The sequence below is a fragment of the Schistocerca americana genome, chromosome 4 (genome assembly GCF_021461395.2).
Source record: "Schistocerca americana isolate TAMUIC-IGC-003095 chromosome 4, iqSchAmer2.1, whole genome shotgun sequence".
NCBI classification, from domain to species: Eukaryota; Metazoa; Arthropoda; class Insecta; order Orthoptera; family Acrididae; genus Schistocerca; species Schistocerca americana.
This window is the reverse complement of record NC_060122.1, coordinates 370,779,472-370,801,622: the sequence shown is the minus strand read 5'-3', so window position 1 is coordinate 370,801,622 and position 22,151 is coordinate 370,779,472. Positions and strand designations below refer to the sequence as shown.

The window sequence follows — 22,151 nt, the reverse complement described above, 5'->3', positions numbered from 1 at the left end:
AGTCAATTGTTGCTGTGACGCGTGCCTTTCGCCGGCGTTTCAACATCCCACCTCGCGGTAGTGTTCCTAAGCGAGATACGATATTGAGTTGGGTGCATAATTTCCGCACTACTGGTTCATGTGCTCCAAAATGGACGCCTAGACCGCCAACAATAACAACGCCTGAGAACGTGGAGCGTGTGAGACGCGATGTCACTGCGAGCCCACGTCGATCAACGAGACGTCGTGCTCAAGCTCTTGGAATGTCACGTCGGAGCCTTCAAAGGATTCTTAACGAAGAACTGAAATTCCACCCCTATAAAATCCTGTTGGTACAGAAGATTCTCCCAACAGACCATCTTCAAAGGCTTCAGTTTAGCCAACAGATGTTGGAGTTATTGGAAGATGTAAACCTGATTATCATGATGTCTGACGAGGCTCACTTTCACATTAACGGATACGTAAACAAGCAAAATTGCCGTTACTGGGCCGACACTAACCCAAGAGATCTACACCAACGGCCTCTCCATAGTGACAAAGTGACGGTTTGGTGTGGGGTTTCTAAGGTAGGGATAATTGGTCCTTACTTTTTTGAAAATGAAAGGGAGCAGGCGGTTACTGTTAATTCGCAGCGTTATGTGAACATGATTGAAGATTTTCTTCTCCCACAACTTGAAGAGAACAATTACGACATGGGCAATATGTGGTTCCAACAAGACGGGGCAACTGCACATACCGCTAGGATATCAATGCAAGCTGTACGCGCTCTGTTCCCTGGCCGTTTGATTTCCCGTAATGGAGATGTCCATTGGCCCCCTCGCTCGCCGGACCTCACGGTATGTGACTTTTTCTTATGGGGCTATTTAAAAGCAAGGGTCTACATGAACAAACCCCGGACCATTCAGGAGTTGAAGGCAGCAATTCACACCGAAATCACATCAATTCCTGGTGATGTGCTTGAGCGGGCAATGCGGAACGTTAAGGACCGACTCCAAGAATGCGTCGCTCGAGAAGGAGGGCATTTGATGGACGTAATTTTTAAAAACTAACATTACTATTTTTTTGTTAATAAACTTCCATTGTAACTACACGTTTTGCACTTTATTTCAATCCAATACCTTTACAATTGACAGTTTGACAAGTATTTTAAAACCACCCGATCCATCTGCGCCACCCTGTACAACCCTTTCATCCTTTGCTGACAAAACCAGCTACACATACCACCCACGTTTTCAACAGGATACGTGGGAAACAACTTGTGTGTGGTTACAGGCTGTGAGGGTAGGGCACAGCTTAGGTGCTCTCTTGTGTTTGAGCCTTTTTACAGTGCAGACAACTTTATGCTGTCTGCCTCTTGTCTCTCCTAATATTTAGTCATCTACAGAGTGGATGGCTTATGTCACCCTAATTTGCTATATGGTGGCTGGCTTATGTCACCCATCTCTGACTCTGTTCTTCAGAAACGGTCACCAGCTAACTTGAACATGGACCACCTCTTCCTACACTTATTATTCCCTCTATTTTACTTGACCACCCAGATTGGCTGTCATCCTCTACTCCCACCACATGTGAGCCCATCTGTAACTCGTACTTTCAGAATATAACCAAAATTCAGTTAATTTCATTCTTTCATTTCGAAACCACTTCCTTCTGATGTCTATCTTCGACCATTCGGACCAGGCTACCACTTCTGCACCCATACAGTTAACAGGAAGTCTCATAACCAGAAATTATTTTTTTCTAAAAAGGAACTGCCCATGTTTTACATTTCAATTAAGTAATGGCAGGCATCCGTGCATCACTGTTTCTGTTCAGGAGTCAAGGTGCGTGACAACTTTGCACACACTTTTCTTTTCTTCAAAGCATTCTGATGAATGCCTGAACCCTTGATTGAGAAATGTTCACTTTGTTGCTCCATTCCGTTTTGTGACAACAAGTGACACGTTACAGCCACACATCGACTGCTTAACACCCCCTGCTCCCAACTGACTGGATGCATGCACAACAGTTGTTTTACATTAGTTGTTAGTTCAAGCTATTGTGGTAGTTCTGCGCTGATGTCGCGCTGATGTCACTTGTGCACCAGGAATGAAATACGTCCCAGAAATCTCTGGACAGGGAGAGTATGTGGCTATAGTTCTGGTACACACTGAAATCCTCGCACCTCACCACCACAGCACAGTGCTAGATGGAAAAACGGGTAGCTCATTGATAAAATGGAGTCTCAGGCAGTTATCCATTAATATTAATACAAATTATTATTATTTTACTTAAAATTCATTTAGAATTCTCACGAGTTTTATGTGAGGCTGTTCTTTTATTTCATAACTATGACAACTTTAATCTTAATGTAATTTATCTATAATAGACTCACATGTAGTATTCATATTGGCTTTATTCATTTGGGATCACTCTGAAAACAGTTACTCACAAGCACAGCACCTAGTGTCTCTGCATATCATTTTGACAAGTTCTAAACACCTTGTATAAGTTCATCAAACACTAAGAATGCAGGTATTCATAACATGATGCCAACAACAATCTGATCTAGACAACACCAGGTTTTGGTTGTGTAACAATTTCATGTTGGCCATGTGTCCACGTCATGTTGTGTCATGTCTGTAATATTCCAAGTGTGTGTCTTTGACAAGTAACTTTGTAACTGTTGGTGCACTTGTCTGGAAGAAATGAAGATCTTTTATGAATCCAGTATCTGTCTTCACAACATTTCCAGTGCTGGTGAGTGAAACATATTTCCATTGTCTATTAATTTCTTTTTTAGTAGATGGCACAGGTCTTCTTGCATCACTACCTACTACTGAGACCCGAGTTTCTCCTGGTGTATACAACTTTCAAATCACTTCTGGGAATTCAGCCAGGTAACACTTTCAGCGACTGCCGATATTTAGCCTGGAGAACACCCCGCCATTTTCAAGGCAAACTGCAATGGACAGGCGGTGTACGTGCAAATTTAAAACCTCGGTTCTCTGATTGAAGCAGGAAAGATAACACACACACTGAACACTAGTGCCACCAAAGATGACCAAAGTCAGAGCTATCGATAGTGAGACTATGAATTCGCAGGTGAGGTAGCATTGACTCTGTCCCTCTGTTTTTTGACAAGGGAGAGAGCCGGATTCCTAACAGAATTTAAACAGAAACCTCCATATCTGCTCATGAGGTTGCTTGCTAATTTAATCTCAACTGCCTCCCTAATAACACTGTAGCAATAGCTGGACATTCATGCCAATATCTCGGTGTTTTATAATAACATGGGGTGACCAGTATCCAAGCAATGTTTGGCAATAGCAGATCTACTTGGCTGCTGTAATCGTGTGTGCCGTTTATGCTCAGTACATCGGTCCTCCACGGTCCTGATAGTTCTACCAATATATGCTAGGCCGCAGCTACAAGGAATATGATATACACCCGCTTACGCAGTCCAAGATCATCCTTAACGAACTCAAAAGTGCTCTAAATTTAGATGGAGGTCGGAAAACACATTTCACATTGTATTTCGGTAAAATACGACCGATCTTGTTGGACGTGTTTCCCACGTAAGGCAAAAAGGCAGTAGATTTAGGTGTTGGCTCAGAATTATCATCAATCACCCGATGTACAGTTGGTCGATAGCGCAATGCACATTCAATCTGCCTATCACTATAACCATTTTGACGAAATGTAACTTCAAGATGGGACAGCTCAGCTGGCAAAGTCTCAACGTCAGAAACGACATGTGCCCTGTGTACCAAGGTACGAAGTACCACTTCACGCTGAGCCGGATGGTGACAACTATCAGCCTGTAAGTACAGGTCGGTGTGAGTACGTTTCCTGTAGACTGCATGTCCCAATAATCCATCATCCTTCCTCCTAACCGACACGTCAAGAAAGGGAAGGCAACCATCCTCTTCCACCTCCATCGTAAAACGAATGTTCGGGTGGATCGAGTTCAGATGTTCTAGAAAGACATTCAAGTTCTCCCTACCATGAGGCCAAACAACAAAGGTATCGTCAACGTATCAAAAGAAACAAGCGGGTTTCAAAGGTGCTGACTCCAATGCACGCTCTTCGAAGTCTTCCATAAACAAATTTGTGATCACAGGAGATAATGGACTACCCATCGCAACTCCATCTGTCTGCTCGTAATACTGGTCATTAAATAAAAAGTAAGTGGATGTCAACACGTGCTGAAAGCGATTAGTTAATTCAGCACCAAATCTGGCCTCAATTAACCGCAACGAATCAGACAGAGGAACATGAGTGAAGAGAGAGACCACATCAAAACTCACTAAAATATCTGAGTCATTCAACCGCAGTCCCCCCAAACGACGTAAAAAAATCAGCCGAGTTCCTCATATGATGTTCACACCGACCTACTTGTGGACTCCTGAAGTAAAGCGGTTTGTCGCAGGACACCTATAGTGCTGTTCCCCCTAGGTTATACTGCCTTCCGAAGGTTCACAAGGGAGGGGTTCCTTTCCGTCCTATAGTGAGTATCATCGGCGCTCTGACATATCATGTAGCCAAGCATCTTGCTTCTCTGTTGAGTCCACAAGTAGGTCGGTGTGAACATCATATCAGGAAGTCAGCTGATTTTTTATGTCATTTGGGGGGGACTGTGGTTGAATGACTAATATTTTAGTGAGTTTCGATGTGGTCTCTATATTCACTCGTGTTCCTCTGTCTGATTCGTTGTGGTTAATTGAGGCCAGGTTTGGTGCTGAATTAACTAATCTCTTTCGGCATGTGTTGACATCCACTTACTTTTTATTTAATGGCCACTATTACGAGCAGACAGATGGAGTTGCGATGGGTAGTTCGTTGCCTCCTGTGATCGCAAATTTGTTAATGGAAGACTTTGAGGAGCGTGCATTGGAGTCGGCGCCTTTGAAACCCGCTTCTTTCTTTAACTACGTTGACAATACCTTCGTTGTTTGGTAGGGAGAATTTGAATGTCTTTCTAGAACATCTGAACTCGATCCACCCGAACATTCGTTTCACGATGGAGGTGGAAGAGGATGGTTGCCTTCCCTTTCTTGACGTGTTGGTTAGGAGGAAAGATGATGGATCATTGGGACATGCAGTCTACAGGAAACGTACTCACACCGACCTGTACTTACAGGCTAATAGTTGTCACCATCCGGCTCAGCGTGAAGGGGTACTTTGTACCTTGGTACACAGGGCACATGTCATTTCTGACGTTGAGACTTTGCCAGCTGAGCTGTCCCATCTTGAAGTTTAAAATTATAGGCCAATTTCTCTACTCTCATGCTTCGCAAAAATATTAGAAACTATTATGAAAGATAGGCTAATGAATTATTTAAATAAATACAACTTACTGTCTGTTGACCAGTTTGGATTTAGATCAGGGAAAAGCACAGAATCAGCAACAGCACACCTCACAATACACATTCTAGAAGCATTAGATAAAGGAAACTACACAACGGGTATATTTCTTGATCTAACTAAGGCGTTTGATACAGTAGACCACAACATATTGTTAAATAAGTTAGATGAACTGGGAATAAGGGGACTTGTGAAAAAGTGGTTCCAGTTATATCTAAAAAATAGAAGACAGATAACTGAAATCTCACATATTTCAAGTTGCTCAAACTATATTGTAAAGTATACTTCAGACACAAATTACGTAAATATAGGTGTCCCACAGGGTAGTGTCCTTGTCCCAATACTATTCCTCATTTACATAAATGACTTCCCTCAGAGCATCAAGCATGGACAAACAATATTGTTTGCAGATGACTCAAATGTTCTAATCAGAGACAAATCACCAGATGCACTGAAAGAAAATGCCGAACAAACACTAAACAGTGTACGTGAGTGGGCATCCAATAATAAACTAACACTAAATTAAAAAAAAAAAAAAAAAAAAAAAAACAAATGCTGTTAACTTCTATGTCTGCAAAAAACCACACTATAACAACTTTAAGTTAAATGATGAAACTATAGAATGTGTAGACTACACAAAATTTCTTGGTATGCATGTTGACGGTCAGTTAAAGTGGGAAGAACATATTATAATACTTAATAACAGAGTCGCTACTGCATGCTATGCTCTTAGAATTCTGACTGCAGTGTGTGATACTACATGTGTCAGATATGTATATTTTTCTTATATCCACTCTGTCATTACCTATGGAATAATATTTTGGGGAGTCAACTGTAAAAATATTCAAATAGTTTTCAAATTACAGAAAAGAGCAATTCGTATAACAACCAAGAGCGGCAGTAGGGCTCACTGCCTTGAACATTTCCAAAAGCTGGAAATCCTAACTCTCCCCTGTGAATACATTTTTCAAAGTATTATGCATGTAAAAAAAATATTGACTGCTATGCTAAAAATTCTTCAGTACGCAGTTATGAAACTAGAAACCAATACAATCTGCACTTAGAGAGGAAAAAAAATTTAAAACTCAGCAGAGCTTATTGTACAATGCCGTTAAATTATATAATAAATTACCACAAAATATAAAAGATATTGACACAATTGGAAGGTTCAAAACAAAACTAAAAAATTTTTATTCAATAAAAGTTATTACACAGTAATGGACTATCTGAACTAAAACGCGTAATGTAATTAAGCTTGCATTGTAATGCACAAGGAAAAATTATAATATGAAATCCAGAATTGTTCAGTACTATAAGAAAATTACATTAGGATATAAAACTAATGTAAGATACCTTAAAAATGTGTGTAAATATTAATATTATGTGTATAAATTGTAGGTATATTTTATTGTATATGATGTTGCTGACGAAATCCACACAATGTAAATTGTTACGTGGATTAATAAAGAAATCAATCAATCATTTCGTCAAAATGGTTATAGTGATAGACAGATTAAACGTGCGTTGCGCTATCAACCGACTGTACATCGGGTGATTGATGATAATTCTGAGACAACACCTAAGTCTACTGCCTTTTTGCCTTATGTAGGAAACACGTCCGACAAGATCGGTCGAAATAAAATGTGAAATGTGTTTTCCGACCTCCATCTAAAATTAGAGCACTTTTGAGTTCCGTTAAGGATGATCTTGGACTGCGTAAGCGGGTGTATATTGTATTCCTTGTAGTTGCAGCGTACTGAGCATAAACAGCACACGAGATTACAGCAGCCAAGTAGATCTGCTATTGCCGAACATTGCTTGGATACAGGTCACCCCATGTTATATAATAACATCGAGATATTGGCATGAATGTCCAGCTATTGGGACAGTGTTATTAGGGAGGCAGTTGAGATTAAATTAGTGAGCAACCTCGTTAGCAGGGATGGAGGTTTCTGTTTAAATTCTGTTTGGAATCCGGCTCTCTCCCTTGTCAAAAAACAGAGGGACAGAGTCAATGCTACCTCACATACGAATTCATAGTCTCACTATTGATAGCTCTGACTTTGGTCATCTTTGGTGGCACTAGTGTTCAGTGTGTGTGTTATCTTTCCTGCTTCAGTCCAAGAACCGAGGTTTTAAATTTGGATGTACGCCGCCTGTCCGTTGCAGTTTGCCTTGAAAATGACGGGGTGTTCTGCCGCCGAAATATCGGCGGTCGCTGAAAGTGTTACCTGGCTGAATTCCCGGAAGTTATTTGAAAAACTGTCTACTACTGTCCAACACTACATTCCCTTCCATCAAAGGTCTTAAATGTGCACAACACAATTAATTATTCAGACTGTATTAATTAAGTTTATGCCTCCGCTTGTCTTATTCATAAACTACTTTATACAGATTCGTGCCTCACACATGAAAGTCTGAATTACTAGTTAATTAGAGACTGACAGCATTTTCACATCAAATTACAGCTATTTGCATTTTCTTTTCGTCATGCGGTGAGAATGAAAGACTAATCAGAAAGCAATATTCTGTGTTCTAGGTTACCAAGACGTGGGTAATTTTCAATATACTTGGTTTCTTCTTTAAGACACGTAAAGCCGGGCTATGCCACTCATTCATTTACTTGTAGCAAAGTAAGCTGGGAACTATTCCCATTTTGTTTTGTTATTTGGTTCCTTACATTTTTTTTAGTGTTAGTGTCATTAGTGTTAGTGAGAGATGTGCCATAAGATAAAGCTGTCATTCTGTAATTCTGAGTATAAGACCAGGCCCAACTTTGCAAAATTATGTTAGTCAGAATAATTTCCTAATTAACTTGAACCCTTTCACGTGACTAGTTTTTTTGGAAGCTCTGTTCAATTAACTAATAGTAATTATTTCCTATTCCAGTCACATTGTTGACTTGTAAACAGAAGTAATTAATATATTACTGATAATGTTAGGAAAATAAACTGCAGGAATCCTTAAAGTATTCTTGTAGCTAATTTGCAAAACATGGTAGGAACATCAGCACTTAATCAGTTTCTGGGTAATTAACACTTTTATTTATGGTATTGTTTATTTAGGTGTTCTTGCATTTCTTCATCAAGAAGGCTTATTTCAGTCGGAACTCTTATTGTAACAAAGTTCAGACCAAAACCAATTTTTCTGCACCATTCAATTAATTTGAGATGTAAAATTCTAATTTTGTAAATTATTGAAATTACATATTTAACAATGTGAAACTTTAGTAGCCATTTTTGCAAAGCTATACAAGCACTGGGACTGAAGCCATTTTAAGTCAGTCTGTTCAGGATTTCGAGCGTGGAAGCCATGTCAGTCAAAATACCCACAATGCACTTGTGCAGTAATGTGTGTAACTTAATATGAAACCATATGCATGCGCAGATTAACTTGAATATGAAAGACAGTCAAAGCCTATATTCCAAGTGTGGAACCCCTGTTAGTCTGAACCGTAATAATGTAATGGTGAGATGATGTGTTGCTGTGAATGAGAAGATGGACAGTGTAGTAGGACAGTTAACAATGATTTCTGATTTAATATAAAAGTGCCACATGATTGTTCACCTGAATGAGACTGTTGCTAGTTGGTTAGGTTATACTGCAAAATGACTATTGTTGTATAATTAGAAGGTGCCGCATGTGCAAATGAGACTTTAATTATGTAATTAAGACACAATTGGCCAAAACTAAGTCAGGGAAGGGCCTGACATTTATGGGAGTAAAACCTGTGAAACCAAATATATATATATATATAATAGAGGGAAACATTCCACGTGGGAAAAATATATCTAAAAACAAAGATGATGTGACTTACCAAACTAAAGTGCTGGCGTGTTGATAGACACAAACATACACACAAAATTCAAGCTTTCGCAACCAACGGTTGCTTCATCAGGAAAGAGGGAAGGGGAGGGAAAGACTAAAGGATGTGGGTTTAAAGGGAGAGGGTAAGGAGTCATTCCAATCCCAGGAGCAGAATGACTTACCTTAGGGGGAATAAAGGACAGGTATACACTGGCACGCGCGCCCCCCCCCCCCAAGGGAGACAGATTAAAAACTTTGTTAGAAAATTTTAGGGGGAACTTGATGTGAGACGTATGCTTGTAATTCCGCAGTAACTTTCGTTGGTCTGTTCACTCACTGAACTTCAATACAAGTGCCTCCACTGCTAGTGCTGCCCACGAGTGGTTATTGCATGTGACGTCTAACATACATGGTGGTCACATGAATGTGACTGGACTGAGTAGTAGTAGTAGTAGTAGTAGTAGTAGGGGTGTAGTAGTAGAAGAAGAAGAAGAAGCTAATGATGAAATAGATGTAGCAGCTATGGTGGTTTGAGTGTCATCATACTTTAACTTACTTAATAACAGTTAACAATTCATTTACTTTGTCCAGTGAAAGAATGAATTTCTAGACAACAGTTTACTGATTGTGGTAATTTAATAGTAACGATGGTGCATTATATGCTTAGGAGGGTCTGCAGCTGTTTCAGTACATGTAATCGTGATAACTGTTCCTGTCAAAGTTGCTGTAGTATCACAGTTGCTTTGTCAATCTTAATGTAAACATTCAAGATAGAATATTACTTAACAATTAACAACATTAAATTTAAATGCGAACATTTTTAGGTTAGGCTTTACCGTGACTGTTACTGACATTAAATGAAACAACAATTTCACTGTTACCAGTCACCATTTAGTGCTGGTGACTGGTAACAGTGAAATTGTTGTAGTCATGTTGTTAATTAAATGAAACAACATGACTACTGTTTTCTATTAATCCACACAGCTTTTACTTATTATGTTCAGAAATTCATTCATTAACATAACACAAATGCAGAAAATTGCCTTAACTTTAAATGACTAAATAAATATAACAATGGAAAATCCAGGTTAGAATAATGAAATATTATGAAAAGGACAGATTGCGAGCAGTCTAGCCTAAGCAGCAAGAGACTATTGTTAAGTGTGTGAGTTGTGTGCACACGTGTGTGTTGTCTAATTACGATGAAGGCCTTTTTGGCCAAAACCTTACTTGTTTGACACTTTTTGTTGTGCCTACCTGCAACTCAGCAACTCTGCTACATGGTGAATGGCAGTCTATCCTTTTCATAATATTGACTAAATAAATATGTTGTTTACTCATACCAAAAAATTTTTCAGACTGGATTGTTCCATTCCTGGCACTGATGACAATGGGCCCTTGGTTTGTTCCTGAAGAATGGTGTATATCGGTCCAAGATTCAAATTTGCAACAAAACAGCTTGCTTGTTCGGAAGTGAGAGTATCAATCTGAGCATCTGAATGAGCCTGCAAAATAAAAATGAAGGGTTCTACATGGAATCTGCACATCATAAAGATGAGTTCTTAGATCTAAAATCTATGCTAACAAAACATTTAGAACATAAAAAAAGAATTTATTATTGTCATTTAAAGTACTCATTCCTAATATTTAATATGGCTTCTGTGAAATTATTGATAGCCTATTAAATCTTATATCTGACAGCACACATAATGTGTGAACTTGTTTTCCTCTGAATAGTTTTCCGATTGTAAAGTGGACAGGAGTCCAGTGTAGTTCAATCATTTGCTTGGAGATTGTATTTGTGAAACTAAAAGGAATTGCCTACATTTAAATACAACTATAAGGTGGAAGCCAAAAGTAACCACAATCATAATGCTGCACATCATATATTTGTAGTAACAGGCTGTGCTGCTAGGGAACTGTTGTTGTAGCTGTGCTGCATCAGACTGCCGTGGCAGTTCTTTATGTGCGCCTGTAGTGCATATGTGATTCACACGAACAACATTCATCTTAAGTTTTTTTTATGTGGCAAGAATGTAGCAGAAACAGTCATTATGACATGACCAGCATAAATTAACATTCTCCTAGTAAATATCAAGTATAAGAATAGTTTTCTCGGTTAAAAAAGGGAGGACCAGCTACTGGAGATGGTTTTCCTTCCAAAAGCTTGAACTGAGGAACACATTGGCAAAGTCTGCAACCTCATCAGTGAAGACTGATGCAGGGCAACTGACCAACTCTAAAGCTTATATGGATTGTCCAGGAGCACAATTCAACATATTTTGCATCTGGGGATTTGGGGATCTGAAGAGCAGCAGCAATATTTGTATCCAGATTTCTCACTGGTGATTAAAGGGACTAGCAAATTCAAGCCTATCATCATGAAATGTAGGACACGCTCAAGGACAATCTTAATTCCTACAAAGAATCATCACACACAATGAGTGATGGCGTTATTGGTACAATCCAAAAAATAAACAACAATTAGTCGATGGAAGTCACCTGGCTCACATCCTCCAAAATAAACTTGTCAGGTCGTCGTCATCATCATCATCATCATCAGCAGCAGCAGCAGCAGCAGCATTCATATGGTACATGGATGCAGTACATTTACATGTAATGAGTGTCACTGCATAAAACAAAAATAAATCTACTAAATATTAATGTTGAGGTTTCTAATCCATTCCACTGCTGTGGCATTGGCATTCATAACACCATTCCAAGTGCCCTTACAGTATTGTAGAACACACTCCTCTCTCGTGTGTCTGATAAGATTGTTTCAGTGCACCACAGTCACAACCTAAAGAGACTACACAATACCTCATTTATAGAGTGAGTCAGAGTACTGACCACATCCAGTGTGAATTATGTTTAATTTTACCCTCAGTTTCCTGTCAGATTAGACACACACAGTATCACAGTTATATTTCTTGAACCATTCCTGTTGCTGGTAATATCCAGTGTGTTGACAGTTCTTGTTCCCAAAATCTCTTACTTTGGTGTTACTTGTAGCTAACTGTTCAGCATACAGAAGTGGCAGGTGCCTTGAATGAAGACTATTTCTTCATAAGATAGTTATGTCATGATGAATAGATAGTTCCTTATTCTCTTGTATATTGCGAAAATCTCTAAGCAGGTTCTTGTTTCTGTGGAACTGTGGTATGTAGATATTGCTTAGCAGCAGAAGCCAGTAGACAGGAGTTAGTCTGATTGTACCAGTAATCATGCAGTGTGCTGTTGAGCTATGTATTGATGAGGCTGGTGTGATAACTATTACGCCACACTGAAGCACAATATTCTGCAGCTGAAAAACCAGTGCAAGAGGCGATGTATGAAATGTCTCCACACTGAAGGCCCCTAGGTTGCACCACACAGCCTCTGAATGATGTTGTTGTGAGTTTTTATCTCGGGTGATGTGTTTTCCAGATTTTTTTTATAAAGTAGAGTGTGGTCGAGTGTGATGCCAAGATACTTGGGGTATCTGTGATAAAGAATGTTGTCATCAAATTGTACCTTGAGCTCAGTGTTAGCTTGTTTGCTGTTAAGCTGAGATGCACAACCCTCACTCTTATTGGTACTGAGCTCCAGTCTCCATCTTTTGAAATATGAGTTAATGTTCTCACTGACTGACCGAGCTCTATTGATTGATGAGCCAGAGTGAGAGTGTCTGTGTAGTACAATTCACTGAAGATGTTTTTGGAAGATAAGAAATATAAAGGCTGAGCAGGAGAGGAACGAGAACTAAGTTCAGTGGCAGGCCATTATTTAGTTTCCTTATTGAGCTATTTTCATCCAAGCAAACCTGAAAGTATCGATTGCTTATCATTTTTTAATAAGAGATGCTGTTGTTCGGCATTTAATTATCTTCAGTGATTTGTAAATCATTCCTTCCCTTCAGACAGTTTAATATGCTGCCATGAGGTCGATAAAACCACAGGTGTTTTTAATTTTTCCTGGAAACCAGTCTCTATGAAAGCTGTCGTAGCTAGTACCTGGTCGTTGGAGCTTTGGTGAGGCCTAAATGCCATTCGTTATATTAGAATGTGTTCTAAAATACACCAACTAATTCTATTGTCAATAGGTCTCCCCAAGAGCTTATACAAGCAACTAAGCATGGAAATTTGCCAAAAGTTCTGGGGGAGACCAGGTGATTTGTTAGATTTTAAGATTACCACACTTTTTGTATTTTTCAGTTCTTTAGAAAATGTTCCTGTCATCAAAATAACAGAATAAGTGAGTCTGTCAGTGTTTGACATCTACATGTATATTATTAAACCCCAGAGCATTACAAATTTTAGCCTCTGCTAAGACCATGTCTATTTCATTTAGGATGGATGGGAAAGAGAATTTTCAATCTCTTGCAGACTGAGCTTTTAGATTTGATAGCTCTTTTTCGATCCTGGGGGTGTGCTGTTTATTACTGGACAATCTGGACGTTTTTACTACATAGTTAGGAATATGACCGGTTGAAATACCATAAGAAGCCACCCAATTTCTGGAGCAAGGGCCAAGCCTTCCTAACTGAACGTTTCAAATGCAAGTTTTCTACTCTCTCAGACCAGCGCACTTTCCTTTCATTATCAAGATTATGACAAAGTTCATCTGTAGTGGCACATTTCCCCCCGTTTCTGTTAAATTGTACATATAGGTGTTCACATCTCTTGTCCCACCCAGAGGTGTATTCTCTCCTATATCCATGAGGAATATGTTTCTTAGCAGATACAACAAAAACTTCAATAAAACAGCTGTAACTCTGGGGATCCAATGGAACAAAGCAAATACATTTTTCCAGGTGGTCCGAGAAACTGTGCCAGTTTGTCTTTATAAAATTCCATTTAGGTTGTGGCACTGACTTAACCAGTGGGATGGAAAAGTCAATACTGAGAATAAAAGGTCTATGTTGGTTATGTGGGAAGTGTGACAAGACTTTTCTTGATATAGGAATTGGTGGGTCTTACAAGATACAAGAAAAGCTCATTGTGGTGTAATGAAGCAAATACGTAGGGCGTATCAGAAAGAATCATCCAATTTAGCACATCTATATTTCTGAAACTAACAAACATATACAATGAATTTAGTTTTTTGATGAAATGGAAACTCAAAAAGTTTGTTTTCATACCTTTTCATAGGTGTTCAATATGCCGCCCCGCTCCCCCCTTGAGACACAAGGCATATGTCAATGCGGTATTCAAGTTGTTCCCACACTGCAGCGAGCATGTCTCGAGTTACAGCTTCCACAGCTGTTGTTTTAAGATGTCTCAGTTCATTGTTGTTGGTAGTGGAGGCACATAAACAGAGTCTTTTATAAACCACCACAAGAAATAATCACATACAGTCAGGTCTGGTGACCTGTTGGTAAATGAAGTTGTTCGAATCAGTGGGAAAATAAAGTTCTCAAGCATATCAAGACATGTGCTTCCTGTAAAAGTGTTCTCGGCAAAGAGAAATGGACCGTACACCTTTTCCCGTGAAACTGCAAAAACAAATTAAATTTTGGAAAGTTCCTCTCATGTTGTACAGCTTCGGGTGGTTGTTTCGTGCTCTCCATATTCTCACATTATGATGGTTTACATTTTCACTTAAATGGAATGTTGTCTCGTCACTAAACACCAAGCATGGAAGAAAACTGTCATCCTCCATCTTGTCAGGAATGAAATTACAGAACTCCACATATTATTGTTTGTCACCTTCACGAAGAACTTGCAGTAGCTGAATTTGGTATGGTTTTGTGTGTAAACGTCAACGCAACACATGCCACATGGACATCGGAGGCATGTTGAGCTGCATGGTGATGTCTGTGTCACACACTCGGGGACAGCCCAGCGATTTGTCTTTACAACAAATAACCTATTTCTCAGGACTGTTCATGCCATCGTCTAATGCTCTGTCCTGTAGGAGGAGCCACACCATATCTAGTATGAAAGTTATCCGAACAGTTATTACTGAACAACACTGTGCAATATGTAGAACACAAAACACTTCTTGTTGTCCTGACTAGAACTAAAGTGGATGCACACTGATGCTACCTAGCGGAAACCAGGTAAAACTAAAGAGTTTGTTCTTTCCAACAGTACACTGTTCATGCACATGTCTCAAATAAAATAATAGTTATGTTTTTTTTTTAAAAATTGGGTGATTCTTTTTGATACACCCTGTATTTTCCAGATGGTCCGAGAAACACTGCCAGTTTGCTTTTCTATAATTCCATCAAGGTCATGGCACTGACTGAACCAGTGTGATGGATAAGTCAATACCGAGAATAACAGGTCTGTGTTGGCTATGTAGGAAGTGTGAAAGGACATTTCTTGATGTAGGAATTGATTGGTCTTTATGATCATGGGAGACAAAACAGAGGTATGGGCTATAGTGTCTCTGCCATGTAGCTGATCTAAATGTATCCAACTCATTGGCATCAAAAACTAGGTAAAGATTGTTATTTTCACCCAAATAAAAAAAGTGCATTACCATAGTCATCGTTCCGTGCATACATCCACTGCTCGTGGTGGCTGTCAAAATTACCAGCATATATTGAGGGATGGACAGTAATTGGTAGAACATTTGGTAGCCACTCTATATCATGTGGTCTGTAGATATTACAGATAGTAAGCTCTTCAAGCTTTATTGAAATGTTATGAATTCTGTCAGCTGTATTTGCTGAGATCAGGTGAGCATAATCAACGTCAGCTCTAATGTAGGTAGCAACACCATAAAAATTGTGGTAAATTGCACCAATAAACTCATAGCCACATATCTTTCCTCTTTTATGATCATCTTTGTTTTATGCATGGATTTCCTGGCTTGAAACCACATCAATATCATTACATAAAAGCAATTTTGACAAATAATCACTTAACTCGGCTAATTCCTTCTATATTTAGTTGGCAAACAATGACTGAAAATCCCAGTTTTTTAGTCATTTGATCCTGAGAAGGGTCTTTTGCTAGTGTTTGGTTGCCTAAATTAGTCTGCATGCTCGTAGCCAGTGAGTCGAATAAAAGTATGGCTGCTGTGATTCTCTAGGTCATTCAGCGTAACCCGTGGTGCAGTATTTACTGCAGATGTGAGCTAGATGTACACCCCAGTTTGTTAGTAAAATCAAATGTAAATGCAGTGCTGATTTAGTTATTCTCCCTCACTTTTTTTTTTGAAAAGGGGGGGGGGGGGCATCACAGGGATTGTACATTCAGAATTCACCCCTCAAAAACGGACAGTAAACAATTTCTATTTGGAGGTAATGAAAAGGCTATGCACAAATTTTGCACCGAAATGTCCTACTTTGTAGAAATCTGCTGAATGGTATCAGCATCATAAAAACACTCCCATGCATATGGCTCTTAGTGTTCCATCCATTTTTGGCATCTACGAAGTTGAATACCTTGATTCATGTACCCTATTTGTCCCTCGGACTTCTTCATGTTACCTAGGATGAAAAGGGAATCTAAAGGAAAGTGTTTTGCTGCTACTGCTGCTGATGATGATGTAAAATGCAACGCCACAAGAGCATTAGCAGGTATGAAAGAGATGAAATTAAAAGATCTTTTAACGCAAGAATGAACATTTGGACAAGTGCATTAGTGATAATGGAGAGAACTTTGAAGAAGATTCAAGTTGTGCTTGGGAAAACATTAAAGTACATGCTTTTTATAAAGAATTTATGGTATTTCTGGCTCTCCCCCTCATACTTCCCTTGCTCCAACCCTTTCAACTCTCTAAATGAGTGCTATTATGTTGATGAAACAAGAAGTGGTTAATTGCACAGCTGACTGCCAGAAGCATCCATCACATCCTAGTGATTTCCAATGCATACTGTAGGTCTTTTTAGTACAAATTCATCTGAAAGACAGAGCTGCACAATAAATATGGGCACAGTTGAAAACATCTACTATCAAATCAAACTACTACAGCTTGGACCGAGTTATGGATATTAAAGAACATGATTTGGAGTGCAAGTATCCAGATAGTTCTTTCTTACCTAAGAATAAGAGATGCAGATGGAGAACATTGAAAAAGAAAAAAACCAGAAATATACGTGTAAACATTACATAACATGTTTATTATATACATATAACAAACAATTATTACAATCACTGATGAAGCTTTATAAATGAAAGGAAGCAAAATGTATATGACATAAAAACAAACTCATATTTAGTTGCATAGGTGGATCACACAAATGACGATAATTTATAAGCATGTAAGGAATGACAGAAAACACAAAATTGGTGGTATTAGATTTACTTCAGATAGCACTGCATACACTGCCAACAAACATTAGTTCCATAAAACTACTCTATCCTTTCAATCAGGAAACAAATTGACAGACTTAAATATGCTATCTTAACACTCATTACAAAACTGGAGATAAGAAATCCATTTCTAATTACAAATCTATATCACTTCTTCCAGACTCTTCATAATTTTAGAGAAATTAGCATTCAACAGAATTACTTATTTACAGAATTATTTATTTCTCTAAGACAGACTTAACTAATTTCCCACACTGTCTTTTGTAATGAATTCTCTACAAAGGAAAAGTGTTTCTATAAGAAGTTCTGGTAATACAGTAATGCTGAATGTGCTGACAGATGGAAGGAAACTGCCCTCATGCGAGACTCTTCACAGGAAAGCTTTGCCAAAAGAGAAATTGCCTGAATGACCTATATTTAGTGCTGATTTAGTTATACAGAAAAGAGATGGATGGTTAATGACCTGATGCTAGAGTGGTTGCAGGTTGTTTGGAACAGAATACCAGGTTATCTGCTTATCTGAAGGAAAATCTTGGTGATGGCATTTTTTTCCCCAAAAAGAAACTATCACCAAGATTTTTCTCACAGCAGAAGTTATTGATCTAATATCAAAGAACAACACAGAAATCTTGTAAAATGACCTCACAGTTTCAATTAATTCAAGTTGTTGTGGAAAGTGAAAGACCTTCAAAGGTTCACCTGCAAAAACTTTATAGTGACTGGCTTCTTCAAAGAGAATACACTTTCACTCCTAGGGGTGACCTAAAAAAAATCCTCAATACCCATGCTGGGCCACTTAATCCTTACTACCTTCTGGAGAATCTAAAGTGAATTTCTAATGGAAGTGATCAAGAAGGTGCTGCATACCAATTGCCACAGATGGCTCAGAAGATGACATAATACAGGACACTTGCTAGGAAGAAAGAAATGGCAACTGGCTTACAAATGAAGATGATGACACCCATGGTAGTGATGATTAAAACTTCATAGTTCCACTGACTACTGGTTTCGATATTAAAAAAAAGGAGTACAGATAAAAATTAATCTAAACCTTATTTCATCTTTTTTCCTCCTTGTACTGTCAAAATATGAACAATCAATAAACAGCATAAGTCTGCAAAGGATTCAGTGTTAACTATTTTGAGCATATACTTGAGATCAATAAAACAATTTGTAACTTTGATTAGTCAGAATATGTTGAAAGTAAAAATTTCAATGAGCCTCTTCACGGAAAGAAGTTATTATAGTTGTGTGAACATGGTATCTAAGATTCCTGAGTTGAAAATTCCTGTCAGCTAAATGGCAAGTAGCAGTGTTCAAATAACTTATGGAATGCAGCTGGTAACAAGACTGACAACTACCGACATTTTGATAGGTGAATATTCTATCACATTCAAGGTACAAAGGAAATGAGAGAGCACTGTGCATGGTAACTTAAACCATCCGTGAACACGACTGCACCAACCATGCGGCCAAAAGATGGTATATGCTGAAAGATAACACACACTACCAAAGGTACATCACACATTATCGCTCACATGTTGAAAAATGAGTGGTTTTCCAGAACACTAAGCAGCTACATATCCATAATTTATTTTAACGTTAGATACATGGAGAAGCTCAAGTTTCACAGAAGTTTTCATTATAAAGATGCATAACAAGTTGTAGTGTATTGTAAATAGGCCTTTATTGTTACAGATGTAGGTAAATGTTTTATTTGAAAAATACCAATGCAAACAAGTCAATGGTAAGCAATTAACAGAAGATACACAGCAGCTCCTTAATAAAACTGGGGAAGCAGCAGACTTTTGCATTCTCTCTAATATACTAGATTACATTTAGCTGCTTTCTCACAATAATATTTGTTATATATGGACATTTCACTGTTTCAGCCGAGTAAAAGTTAAGTGTTTATTATTGTTTGTCTTTTGTTAATTAATTCCTTGACTCATTCTAGATTCTTGAATGTGGTTCTTTTTTTGAAATATATAGAACACAGTGAATGAATGATATTTTAGAAACTTTTTCTCAATGACAGCAGATTAGTATCTATTTTGGCTTTCCAATAATAAAAATTCTACCTGGTTTTCAGAAACTAGCAGTGAATAGTATTAATATTTTCAAGAACTTTCACTATAGTTCTTCTCTGATTTAAAGACTCTTACTTTTTGTTTCGTAAGCTGACAATAGAACTTATAGCTGCTGTGTTGGAGTAAGCACTCCTTTTTCACAGCAAATGGAGTAGTTTGGTCTGTTGTGTGACTGAGATACTGTCACACTTTGTACTGGTTGCTAATATTACAGTCAAGCACAGGAAGATGGCCAAGTCATGTGATGTCAGCACATGTGATTACAGTCAGATCACAGATGCCCAATACTTGAGCCACTTCATGCAAAAGGTTGCACAGACATCGGGTTTCTTTACCTGCCACAATGTCAATGGCGAACTGCAAGAATCTCAAGATGGGGTAAGGTAGGTAGGTTGGTTGGTTGGTTGGTGGTTAGTGTTTAACGTCCCGTCGACAACGAGGTCATTAGAGACGGAGTGCAAGCTCGGGTGAGGGAAGGATTGGGAAGGAAATCGGCCGTGCCCTTTCAAAGGAACCATCCTGGCATTTGCCTGAAACGATTTCAAGATGAGGAAAACGGCTGCCATCAGTGTTAACTTCCATATGATGATTAGAGCTACTGTTGACTGCACTGAAGGCTATAATTGTTGGTAGGAGGACCACAGTTGCAGAAAATTATACATATCAGTTTTAATTTGCACAACAACCCTTGAGTTGCCATATTATCCGGAATCACTTCCTCACTATAAGTAAGGAAGCCACTGTCCCATATTTTTATCACTGCAGACAGCACTTTGGGACCCATATATTAGTATGGGTGAAATAACAATGCCACTGGACACTTGAATTGTTCTCAGGATTACCTAGACTAAATGTTATGGTAGAAGTAATCCTATATCATTAACACTCACCTGTAACTTTTCTAGCTTTTCATCCATGAATTCATACAGAGAGAGTGTAGACTGCATTTGGTATAGACAGTTCAGAAGATAAACTGCCATATCACATGTTGGCAATCTTGCTGCACTTTCATTCACAGCCTGAAGGAGTGGATCCACAACACATGTAACAATCTAAAATACCATAAAGCAACACATTAGTCTTGTTAGAAATTCATACAATATTTTAACATCTTTTTGTCTGCCTCTAACATGGTACATACACTGCCAGAACAATTTGCCCAAGTCAGTTTACAGTATTTACATGTAAATGTTTACATACATGGAATGCTGATATGTTTGAAATTTTACAAAATTTGCATATTTGTGACATACCACCACAGAATTCCACCTTTAAAATAAAACACATGCAAAATTTACTTCTTTCTACGTTCTCAGCTGATACGTTGAAACAGAAGAAGAAAGGAAGCCAAAAAAGAGAAAGAACTCCAGAGAAAGTAGGTGTGGTAAAGAGGAGTAGCAGGTCTCCTTGGATTATGCAGTCCAATGTACCCATGGCATTCAAACAAAATGATGCGACAAATGTACACAGAAGTATTGGCATACTTCTATATCATACTCTGACATTTTTAACTATAGTTTCTAATGAAACTGGCTAGTATATGATGATCACACACTGAAATAACAAACTCTTCCCAAATATCAACATTTATGGCTTTCTTGGATGAGGTTCATGTTTTTTAGTTTTTGGCATTTTCATTTAACAACTATCTTATTGCTGTAAGTTGTAACAAAAATTTGGCTGAAATCTAATGAATGGAATAGCAGAACTGCTGGACACTGCTAATGATGGCTGTCAGCAACAGTAGCATATCTACTTCGACTGTAGTCACAAGTAAAAAAATTATACCAAATGTACATGAGTTAATGTTGGTCATAGCTCTTTGAGGGATATGTTCTACAATCAGTCTACTTTCCTGTCTGTGATGTACTTGATTTAGTGTAATAATATTATTGGTGCTTTCTAAAACTGCAGCTACATAAATCTCATCATCCAGAAACCACTATTTCACATGACCTCTACATCTAATACAAATTGAAATGTTCATGTTGGAGCTCACTTTATGATCCAGTACTGTTTTATCGTGGGACACTTAAATCTTTCTAATCTGATAAGTTACTTCCACAGCTAAAGTTACCATTCATGATAATCCTCCTGATATGTCCATCACAAACCGCACAAAATTACAATCTCTACGCACAAAGCACTTAAGTGTAACACCACCTTTTGATATCCTTCCTGTCTCATTCAGTGATACAAATTCTCACTAACAATAACACAGGCCAATGATGGAAAAACGTTTTTGCTGAAATTACCTTATTCTTATGTTTTTTAGGGTGGGAAATCCACATATGATAGTTAAAAAACTATATCACCCACCATTTCTTCATATTTTACAGTTAAATTTATTAAATTAAGCAATTTTTTAAAGAATTTAACAGCTTTTATACAGTTAAAATAATTTAAAAAGGAAGTGTAATAAATGTAGATGACATTGGTAGCACTGCTGAAAAACATTTGCTGGCATAAAAAGGTCGATTCTATTTTTGTGTTAACAGATGGTGTTTTGTTTACTGTCAACCTAACCTCACTTTCCAGTTTCTTATACATGTGCTCAGTACAATGACTAATTGTGGTTGTAAAATCTCTGCTGACAGTTGTTATGTTTGTGGTGAATTTGTGATTAAAAAACACCAAAGAAACATTACAGATTTTGTGAAAAAGGTTTATCTGTCATACTTGG

General features: G+C 38.2%; 1 protein-coding gene across 1 annotated transcript in view; it reads right to left on the bottom strand.

Annotated features, from left to right (window-relative positions):
* LOC124612254 (conserved oligomeric Golgi complex subunit 6) overlaps nt 1-22,151 on the bottom strand; it is a 111,799-nt gene that overhangs the window by 5,765 nt on the left and 83,883 nt on the right. Inside the window, exons 8-9 of the mRNA XM_047140336.1 lie at nt 20,359-20,520; nt 10,476-10,637 (exon numbers count right to left, since the gene is read on the bottom strand). Coding sequence (XP_046996292.1) covers nt 10,476-10,637; nt 20,359-20,520 — 324 coding nt within the window. The remainder of the gene's footprint in view (nt 1-10,475; nt 10,638-20,358; nt 20,521-22,151) is intronic.